The sequence below is a fragment of the Macadamia integrifolia genome, chromosome 10 (assembly GCF_013358625.1).
Source record: "Macadamia integrifolia cultivar HAES 741 chromosome 10, SCU_Mint_v3, whole genome shotgun sequence".
NCBI classification, from domain to species: Eukaryota; Viridiplantae; Streptophyta; class Magnoliopsida; order Proteales; family Proteaceae; genus Macadamia; species Macadamia integrifolia.
Window position 1 is genome coordinate 11,954,195 of NC_056566.1, and position 11,456 is coordinate 11,965,650.

Here is an 11,456-nt window from a genome sequence, read left to right on the forward strand (position 1 = left end):
TGTTGTCCATCAAAGCTTCCTCCAACGTTAATGTACTATTATTCACTTCTGATATCCCTATACACAAATCATACTAAACAATTCAATCCCAAAGATAGCAAGTTTAAGGCATGCATGCCCCATTTTCAGATCAAAATTGAAACCGTGATTTGGTTTTGGCTTTAAAGTTTAAACCATGGATAAACTGTTTAAATAAACCGTTAAACCGATTAACATAGTAAGTTTAAATCATTCAATTTTCAATGAAAATTTAAGTTTACATTAAACAACTACTAAAAAAAAACATTTAACAATAAACAATTTAGTTCGATGTTACAATTTACATTCATTTCACTCAAAGTTTTAAAAGTAAAGAAGTTTGAATAAAAAATTAGAAAACATAAAAAAATTGTTTAAATCGAAACCGTTTATAAATGATTTCGATTTTAATATATGAAATAATTTATTAGATGATTCAGTTTTGATTTTACCTAAAATATCTTGCATTGATTAGAACCAAATCGCCTATACTACAACCTAATCGAATAACACCCTTACCAATAATTAAATCATTGCTTATGAGTGACGTGGGCTTGATGTAATAAAAATATATTAAATTAACAATTTGATGGTAGAAAAGTAATCTAAAGAAAAAGGACGACAGAGAAAGGAATTTTTTTTTTTGGTAAACGACGACAAAGAAAGAAAAGAAGAATAAAGAGGTGAATTTTTTATTTTTTTTTTTAAAGTAAAGAAGAGGTGAATAACTACAGTCTACAGGTGAGAGATGAAAGAGACTGCGATGTTTTTTTAGAAGAAAACAAAATTGTGTGAGAGAGAGATGAAAGCTTTCAAATTAGAAATTTAGGCTGAGTTTGGGAGATGAAAGTATATATTTTCGATTTGTAGTGATACAGGTATAAATATATGTATCAAATCTTCTCCCCATCTCAAGGAGGGTCTACACTTCTTTTTCCTAGTCGATGCCTTTGAAGTGGTTATCAAATGCAAGGAGGAGAGCGATAGCGAAACCCTTACATTTTCGTTAGGTTAGGGTTTTTGTACACAAGGTTGATTTGCTAATCCATGTGCTTGGTCTAGTTGCTTGGACCACAATTTTGGTCGAGTCATTAACAGCGAGGGGCGTGAGAGTGAAACCGTCAGTGTTGGAGACTGTGCTTCCCCCTTTTAGTCGTATCAGTCATAATAGTCAGCATTCTGGTAGAAATGCCTCTTTGATCGACGTGCTGGCGTGACGTAGTGATTAAGTACCAAGATGCCAAAAAATGTATCTCTCCTCCCCAACCTCCCTTATATTATAGAAACCTAAAAAAATGGTATCTTTTATTGCCTGTCTCAACTCAAAAATGAGAAAGATTTAAGAGATGCCACATAGATTACAGAAGACTTAAAACAATAACTGATTCCAATTTCGCATCGGTCCGATCGAAAAAATTGATTCAAATCAAGCAACTCGGTTCCACCAGTTAAACTGGTCCTCCGGCCTATTTTATTTGATCTTTATTTAATGATGATAGCTATCTCCTATATTATTATAATATCATGTCAATATATTCACAAATAAGGATGAAGATAAACTAAAAAAAATTAAACTTACCTTAGCCTCTCGTGTTGCATTCAGAAAAGTTCACAAAAATACAACACTATCAATTCAAGGAATTATCCTACCATAAAAATAAAAAAATTAAGGAATTCTGAAAAAGGAAAGGAAAAAGTAAAAGTAAAAAAGGGATCTAGCCATAATATAAATAATTAATAAAATTTCCATTATGAACCTAAAATAAAATCCAATTTTAAAAAAAGGTCAAAAAAAAAAAATTCCCCTACCCTAATGAAATAAGTGTTAGTGGAGAAATTAATAGTGATGATAGCATTTGTTATGGTATTGACGCCTAGCACACCAAGTATTGACTTGGTTAAGCTTGAGGTGGCAAGTTAAGAATTATTAGTGTGTCTAAGGGAGCTTAGTGGCATTTTGGGTTTGGGGGTGGAGCCACACATTATAGTGGCTTAGTAGGATGTGGTGCCATTAGAGGTGATAGGTGTTAGCATGGTGTGAGTAAGAGGAAGCAGTGGGTTGCCTAATTAGCTCAAGGCTTTGAACATGAGGTGGCAAGGCTTTGGTCATAAGCTCAAGCTATGGATGCGTTGAAGGAGTTTGCCATTTCAAAGTGCTGCTGGAACCCATGGATTGAGAAGAAGCAAAGGAGAAGAAGAAAGATAGTGGTTGGAAAAGTAAAACCCTGTTACAGGTAAGATAATCACCTTCGAGGCTGGGTTGACTTGGTGTGGCAGAAAGGTTTACATCCTAGATTCTCCTTATTTGGTTGGAGGATGAGCCATGGACACCTCCCAACAGATGATCAAATCCAAAAGAGGAGAGTGCCTATTGTATCAAGATGTGAGATGTGCCATAACTACCAAGAATCTCTCTCTCACCTCTTCCTTGAATGTGATTTTAGTGCTAATGTTTGGAAGGAGATGCTGTCCATCTTCAATCTTCATTAGAATGGCTTTCCGTATATGGAAGAATTATTCTCGTGGTAGAAGAGGAAAGCAAATGTTGTCAAGTTAGGTGTAGCTTGCTCTAGTCATTCTATTTTCTTTCAACATTTGGAGGGAAAAAACACACCGGGAGGTATGAAAACAGGACAAAATCAATCAAATTGATAGTCAAGGCAATATTAAATGATTTGATTGAGTTTTCTTCTTTGGAATCTATAAGCGTGAAGTTAGTTTCTGAACTATTGCTCTAACATTGTATTGGCTTGGACTACAAAAATTATGGAAGTGCTTTGGCAGTTTCCTAAACAAGATTTTATCACGCGGAACATAGATGGTTGCTCTTTTAGAAATCCATACTGATCAAGAGCGAGTGAAGTTTTTAGAGATTGCAATGGGAAGCCAGTCAGATGTTTTGCAAATTATCACGGAATCGATCTCTACAAACTTTGTGGCTGAGTTCATGGGTTTCATCTTGGTTATTCATCAGTCTATGCAAATGAATCAAAGGAAGCTATGGATAGAATGTGACTCTCAATCTGGGGTTTTATGCATTAAAAATCATAATATACCATAGATGTAACAATAATGGTGGTTCTGCAAAGCCTTCCTTGATAACTCTTTGTGTAAATTACCCATTTTTTTTGTGATGCTAATAATGTCACAAAAAATTTAAAAGATACAAAGGAGGGTAAACCTTCTACTGTTCAAAATTCCGAAAGGAGTTGCTGAACCCTAACTAACCCTCGAGAAAGGAGAAACCTTCAACTATGCCGTCTGGAACACGTCAGGCTGCTGTGAGGGTAGTGGCCGGATGATGACATAAAAAAAATTGGTGTTTTGTGCGATCGCATTCCATCCTCTCTCCTCTCTTTCTCTTTCATGAGGGAGGGGTGCGTCGTGTGTGCTTATCCTGTGGGCCCCGCACCGTCGTGTCCCCGCTCGGAGATACTTGGAGGCCTATTTCGTAAGAATGTAAAGTTCGCCATTCAAGATAGGGATCTGATGATGGTCCAATACGGGGGTCGAGGTCATGCAAAAGGGTTTGGAGTCACCACCTAGGATTATGGGCCTAGGACTCGAGGGTGGGATCAATTCTTGAGAAAAGGGCCAGAAAGTTGGTCTAGTTCAGAGATTTAGGGTAAGTGTCAGGTTGTAGAATTGAGAAGGTGTTAGGCACCCAATCTACTTGGTTCAATCGGTCTTCCTACTAGATACTTAAGAATGAACATTTTTCACAATTATTCCTATTCCGCATGCATGGCTAAATTATCACACATATATTCATTGATTAAATTTAAATAACTATGTACACTAAAACAAGGTCAATATAAAGTCTACATTGTGCTACTCTATTGAGAAATTATACCTGACCTTGACCCCTGTTTCGGGTCAAGAGGGGTGGACCCCCTGGTTGATACTGGTACAAACTTTCTTGCAAATTATCCGGGCTCAGGGGAAGATGATCTTGACCTCTAATTTCCTCTTAGGAGAGATGTTGACTGTGATGATATTTGGACAGAGTTCCAGCTATGAACGATTACTTTTGGATTTTCGCTGAGGTGGCACTCCGGCAGAGCTTCTGCTAGGGATATGCTACGGGAGGGCTTAGTTGAGGTGGCACTCTGACAGAGCTTTCGATGGGGATAGGCTGTGGGAGGGCTAGGTAGGTGACACTCCGACAGAGCTTTCATTGGGGATAGGTTATGGGAGGGCTAGGCTGAGGTGGCACTCCTACAGAGGTTCTGCTAGGTAGGGGTGTCAATTCGTGGCCCGAACCGGCTAAATTGATCGGGACCGACCGTTTATAGACCGGCCCAGCCCGGACTGTTTATTAAACGTGTCGGGCTTGAGCCCGGCCCGTTTATAAATGGTCGGTCTCGGTTTTGCTACTTGAACCGTCGGGCGACCGATCGAGACCAACCGAATAATGCCCGACCGAGACCAGCCTATTGTGCACCGACTTGGCCCGACCCTTTAATGATTGTAGAATACCTATTTTACCCCCCAAATTAAAGAATAAAAACTAAAAAGTAAAGACAAGTTCACATTTTAAATAATGATTATATTTGGTATCATTTATTGATTTATTGTCATTTTTTTGGGCTTGCATGAGTGGGCCGGAATATAATAGCACATTTTAAAGAGGGCCCGTTTAAAAACCGGTTAAAGCCCGTTTAACATTAAACATGTCCGTAGCCCGGTTAAGGCCCGACTAAAGCCCGATTAAGGTGGCCCGATTATAACCCAAGACCGACCGACCGAATATAAAGTGTACCATGCCCTCAATAACTAAGCCCGATTAGTTAAATGGGCGGACACGGTGTAGCCTTTGAAAGTCTTCAAGCCCGATTAAGCCCGACCGAAATCGAACCGGCCCGACCGGTTGACACCCCTACTGCTAGGAATGGGCTGAAACCTAAATGGTTGAAGAACTTCAAAGGACCGAAGAACACTTCGAAGATTCGAAGGAATCCTACAAAGATCTCCCTGAAGACTTGAAGAACGTCAAAAGGGTGTGGGAGACTAAGGAAAAACTTTTCCTACAAAAAATCTCACTAAAAAAAAACAAAGGATTGAAGAATTTCGAAAACCCGAAGAACACTTTGGATCTTATGAAGATCTTTCCGAAGACTTAAAAAACCTCAAGGGGGGAAGGGGAGGAGAGAGGGCAGAGCTTCTCTACTATGGGTGCTCTTAAGAGACTTGGGTTGTTGTGGTGTGTAAAATCAAAGGAAGGGGGTATTAATAGAATTTTTGAACTAATAGGGAGGAGAGAAAAAATTCCTTAACCAATGGTGGTAAAAAGTAAATTTCCTAAACCCATGGGGTGAAGGTAAGAAATTTTGGACCAATGAGGTGGAGGGTAATTTTCTTTAGCCAATGGGGGAAAGGTAAATTTTTTTGACCAATAAGGTAAAAAGATTCTTTTTTGGACCAATGGAAGGTCGCGGTGTAGTGCACGCTAGCAGGGCAGTGTAGGGTATAAAGGTGGGTGAAGAGGGAATTCCTTCTCCAAATCTATCGCTAAAAGGGGGATTCTGATCACCAACGGGGGTGTCGGAGGTTTTGACAAGAGTGCTAGAGCTTTAGCAGGGGTGCTGGAGCTCCAACAGGTGTTCTGGAACTCCAGCAAGGGCGCTGGAGCTCCAGCAGGGGTTTTGGAACTACAGCAGGGGCGATGGAGCTCCAGCGGGGGTGCTGGGGCTTCGGTATGGGTGCTGGGGCTCTGGCATAGGCGATGGAACTCCAATATGGGTGCTAGAACTCCGGCATGGGTGTTGAAACTCAGTCGGGTTCACATGGGGCTTGGCTGGGTATGCACAGGGCTTGGTCGGGTATGTGCGGGGGTTAGTCGGGTACACACGGGGTTAGGTTGGGTACATGGGGGGCTTGGTCGGATGCACTCTGGGCGTGGGTAGGGGTGCAAGGCACGGTATGGGGGCTTGCATGGGTGGGGTTTGGGAACTCAGGGAAAGGCGTGGGTGCTCGCATGGGTGGGATTTGGATACTCAGGGCAAGGCATGGGTGCTCGCATGGGTGGGGTTTGGACACTCAAGGCAAGGCATGGATGCTCGCATAGGTGGGGTTTGGGTGTTCATGGAATAACTTCTGCAAAAGATTGTGGGAGATTTGATGGTTCGATTTTTACTTACCATATATCATTGGAATCGTGATTCTGAGTACTATGCATCTGTATGGTCACCTAGGACAGAATTCCTTCGTTTATGAAATGTCATAATTGGACCCTTCTTTTCTCTCACATGAGTTTTTTGGGGATTTTGGGTGAGTATGGAATACTTCTGGGAATAGTTACCTCAGTCAGTTGTCATTTCTGTTGATCGGAAGTGAAAGGTCGTATCCAAGATCCGTAGATCATCACAGCCAGGGGAGGGTGAAAAATTGGGTGTCTACAGCTGCTCCCCCCTCTGCTTCCTCTCTTTTCCTTCTTCTCTCATTCTCCCTCTCCCTCTCACCCTTAGATCTACTTCTTCTCTGTTTCTCCCTCTTCCTTGGATCCTTTTCTTCTTCTTCTTCCTCTTCTTCTTCGGTCACACACTTTCGGGAGGCATGATCACCCATTGCCAACTTCCCATCCCTTCCACTCCTGCCTTGACCTTGATCGGGTGATGGTCTTGCTAGAATTCCCCTGATCCTCCCTGTAGGGCTCATTGGCTCCCTCTTCCGCTGGCATTCTTTGGGCCTGCTGCTGCTCTTCTTCTTCTTCTTCGAGTTGCTGCTTCGATCGGGTTTCGCTTGTCGTTGTCCTCCGCCGCTCTGACATACTCTTTGACCACTTCGTTGGCTCCTCCTCCCCTCTGTCGACACTCGCCAGACCTGTTGCCACTCATCCTTCAGTCGTTGCACTGCTTGAGTATGCCATTGTGCCGATGGCCTCGACTTTTTCTCCTCGGGATCCTTGGCTGATCAAACGTTTTCTCACGTTTGCTCCCTGATCTATTTACTCATCTCAGTAGTTTTTTGGCTCGCTCGGCCGATAGCCACCTCACCGTCACCCTCCAAAAGGTCGGTGCCCCCCCTTTGCGGCTATCTCCTCCGCAAGGCCAACTTCTCTCTTGGCCATGGCCCTCCGCAAGGCCCCTACCCCGCCACCATGCCTGCTATTTCTGTCGAAGCGCAGATTCATGTCTTGGCGACTAGAAGTGATAGTGTTGAGATCCGCTGGTAGGGTTTGGTGGAACCTTACCTCTTTTTTTCCTTGTTTGCCCTTCCCCCCTTCTTTGGGCTTCTAAGTTCTTGTCAACCCATGTTGGGCTTTTGTATTTTATGTTGTTGGGCCTCTGGCTCCTTTATTTTTCCCATGTGGTCTTTGAGTTGTATTAGACATATCTCAAATGACATGTCTTCTACTCCTCAAGCCCACTGGGCCTTGGATGCTTTCCTTTTGGATGTTGGTCACCCATTATAGGGTTTGTAATCTCCCTTAGGGGATATTCTTCCTCTCCCTTCTTTTAATGCATTTATTAATTCAGAAAAAAAAAAATGTCATAGAAAATTTAGCAGAGCACGTTTCCCCTTTTCTTCTTGAGGATGTTCACCATGATGGTCAATTGAGACCCAAATACAGATTCTTATAATAAGTTTTCTATATTTTTTCTTCTTTATTTGAGTTGCTTCTCTGATGGCCATGCCAAAGGTGGATAGGTAGCTCAAAGTCATCGTATTCTCAAATTCTTTTATTCTTCTTTTAAATAAAGTCTACTTGCTGATTCTTCAAAAAAAAAAAAAAAACACAAACAAACAAACAAAAAAAATTAAGTTAGATATATTGCTTTTTTTCATATCCATGCGAGTTAGTATGATTCATATAAACCTGCAGCATGGTCCACAATAGAAAAGAGACTTGTGCTCGGCCGGGTGGCTATTGGGTACTTAAAAATCCTTGTTAATACATTAAATTTGACACCCGAACAGAGAATGGGCAGACCTTACCTTATCTCTCGCAGAGTTCAACATTCTTTTTCCCCAAGAAAGGGGTAAACCATTTTGCTCGAGGTCCACATTCTCGTCCTCTCCTCCATAGTTTCAAACATTTTTTTGTTCCTTCGTCATTTAATGTAAGACTCTTCAATTCTTTCGTCCTTTAATTATGAAGCCAACTCACACAAGGAAGGAGTCATGGATGCCAACAAGTGGCTTCATAATTCAAAATGTCACCATATTTGACATGGCACATTAACATCATTTCCTCATGTCTTATTATTATTATTATTATTATTATTATTATTATTTTTTTTTTTTAATAAAAAGAAATACTTTCCCATTTGTTTGGGCCTACACAACATTATCAGTTAGCATTCTTTCTCTATTATTATTATTATTATTTTTTTTAAACATTGAAATATAAGTTTATGAATAAAAGATGGGGAAGAATACACGCATACGTCTGCAAGCATAGAATTATACAAAAGTGGCATGAACCATGCACGTGTGCTTCCCAATTTTATGAAGTAGATACATGAATGTTTCAATGTCATAAATGCATGCGTGCTTCATGCCACCCAAGAGTGTCAAAATCTAGTCTGAATCGGTAAAACTGATTGAACCAAACTGAAGTCCTATTCAGGCTGGTTTCGATTTGAGGTATTACGACCCTAAAAATGAACGAACCCATAACCAAATTGACTGATTGATCAAAACTCATACTTAAATTGAGACCAAATCGACAAGAAATCGAAATCAGCATGGAACCCATGAAAAACAGTTTGTTTGTTTGTTTTTTTTTTTTTTTTTTTTTGCATTAATTAGTTACATTTTAATATAAATTTGGAGGAAGTATTTCTTGTGGTGGAGTGTGGTTCTTAATTCTACGCAAGAGCCAATGAGAGTGCACAATGAGGCATCCACAGAATAATAGTCATTTCCCCTTTCATGGGGAGGGGGGGCAGTTATTTGCCTCCATGTGTCGGGTATAGGGGCCACACTCCCCCTAAGAAATATTTTCCCATAGATTTGTATGGTAAACTGAATCCAAACTAGACCAAAACCAATCCAATAACAAATCAATGCAGGAAACTGAAATCAAATCGAACCAAAATTCTCTTATTGATTTGATTTCAATCCAAATCAAAACCAAACCAAACAATTGATGACACCCTATTGTCACCCATGGAAGTCTAAGGAAAAGTCTAATCTATGGAAGGATAACGTTCAAAGGACGTAAGTATACGAAAACAAAAAATCTCATGTTTTTGGATGCACATGCTTTCTATATAAACCAACCAACCAACCTTATTAGAACTCACGCAGGCCAAGAGAGAATACAAAGATGAAGTTCTTGTTATGTGCAGTTGTTTGTTTTACTCAACTCAACTGTTTCACTGCTTGTGGTCTCTCCTTGCATCGCACCCAGTTTCCGCCAACTTTTCTTTTTGGAACTGCAACCTCTGCTTATCAGGTGAGGAATAATATCAAGCACTTCATTAATAGAGAATGTACAAATTAATGAGGACATATTTATATATGGTTTAATGTACAAGTCATTTTTTTTTTTTTTTAATTATCATTTGCTCCCTAGCTTTGCTCTTGTTGTTGGAGAGGCTCTCCCTTTTCTATTGGGCCTCTGGTCTGCTCTCCAATCTCGCCTCACTACAAGAAAAAGGGGTTTGTGATGAATTTTTTTTGTCCCAAATACCAAAATATTGTCGTTAATACCTTTTAAAGCCTTAGGCGTGTTATGTGTCATTCTGACTATCTGATTCTTATTAGATGCCTACATGGCTAAATGATGAGGCTTAGTTTTTGATCATTTGAGATTTTTGCCATAAATTCAGATGTTCAAGTTTTATAAATTTGTTTTGATTTCTATTCTTTTAAGCATCTTTCTCGGTCGTTCAATGTTTTGAAATGGGCAGTAAATTATCACCATTGGAGTTTTTTGAAAATTCACCTTTTCAAAGGACCTCCTACGTCTTGTACTTCAGTTTTCTCCTTTTTATAAACAATTAAATTCACAAATAAGAAGGCAACCATGGATTGTACTTGTTTTGCATAATTAAAATAAGAATATATGAAATTGATATATTTGTAAAACTAGTAACCAAAGCAATTACTTCTAATCAGGCTCAAAATGAGAGAGAGAGAGAGAGAGAGAGAGAGAGAGGGATTTTCCTAAAATGGTAACCAGTAGCATCATTAAGTTGGTCAAGATGGATAACAAAACAAAGTTCTAGTCAAAGGTCGGAATGTGGGCAACTAAATTAAAATTATGGTCAAAGGTCAAGCATCAAATATCTTGTGATTCTTTCGCATATTAAATATCTTATCAATTTTGTCGCATATTAATTAAGTCTTGATTCATTATTTTATACATCATTTTTCAGATTGAGGGTGCCTACTTAGAAGGTAACAAAAGCCTCAATAATTGGGATGTGTTTTCTCATCTGCCAGGTATTGCAACTTTTTATCCTATTATTATTATTATTATTATTACTATTATTATTATTATTATTATAAAAAACTACTATTTCTAAAAAAAAGTTAAACAATTTATCTTTACTTGCTTTTAAAGGAAAAATCAAAGATGGAGGCAATGGAGATGTTGCTGATGATCATTACCACCGCTACATGGTATATACCTCCATATATCTTTTATTTTTATTTTTTTTTTAATCCATTTTTTGTGTAAATCTTTTCTTTCTTCTCAACTTCATAAGAATAGAAAGGTTTTTTGATAGATTTTTTTTGTATTAATCTTTTCTATCTTCCCACCTTAGTATATGGAATATGAGAGAATGAACTTTCATTGAGCTATAAAACATGACATGTAAAACAGGAAGATGTGGAGTTAATGCATTCCCTTGGAGTAAATGCTTATCGATTTTCCATTTCATGGTCGAGAATTCAACCAAGTAAGTTTTATTTTATTGTATTTTTTTTTTTTTTTGATGAACATAGATTTATTAAAAGGAATGGAGAAAAATCATAGATGCCAAATATTGATCTTAGATTTATAATAGTATGTCCTTTCTTTTACGGGTAAATCATATTAGTAAGTACTTACTACTATTGGACTATGGACAACTCGACCCTGTTAGGTTAATTAATATTTAATAAATTGAGAATATATTACATGAAATTTTGGCCTTATTAGTTCTGTTTTAATTAATGCAGATGGTAGATTTGGGGAAGTCAATCCTGTGGGTATCCAATTCTACAACAACCTAATAAATGCCCTCTTATTAAAAGGTAATCACTTTTTTATATTTAATTATTAAAACTAGTGATGTAAATCTCATTAGGAATATAAAGACATATATATGTGTTTTAATTAATAAAATTTGTCATATTTGTTTGTTTGTTAGCGGTATAAGTATTCTTGTTGATGACAATGTCCAAGGTGGAGATACCTGATCCCAATTTTTTGTGCTTCAGTTTAGTTCTTTTTATCTATTTATTTTCTTAATAAAATATCCTGATCTTCTAGTGAAAAA

The 11,456-nt window shown here is 38.7% G+C and overlaps 1 protein-coding gene across 1 annotated transcript in view; it reads left to right on the forward strand.

Moving 5' to 3' along the window:
- The first annotated feature begins 7,270 nt into the window (after window positions 1-7,270).
- The window catches only part of LOC122092195 (beta-glucosidase 18-like), a 24,109-nt gene continuing 19,923 nt past the window's right edge, over window positions 7,271-11,456 (forward strand). Inside the window, exons 1-6 of the mRNA XM_042662537.1 lie at window positions 7,271-7,364; window positions 9,369-9,421; window positions 10,347-10,413; window positions 10,535-10,593; window positions 10,799-10,874; window positions 11,137-11,211. Of these exons, the coding sequence (XP_042518471.1) occupies window positions 7,271-7,364; window positions 9,369-9,421; window positions 10,347-10,413; window positions 10,535-10,593; window positions 10,799-10,874; window positions 11,137-11,211 (424 nt within the window). The remainder of the gene's footprint in view (window positions 7,365-9,368; window positions 9,422-10,346; window positions 10,414-10,534; window positions 10,594-10,798; window positions 10,875-11,136; window positions 11,212-11,456) is intronic.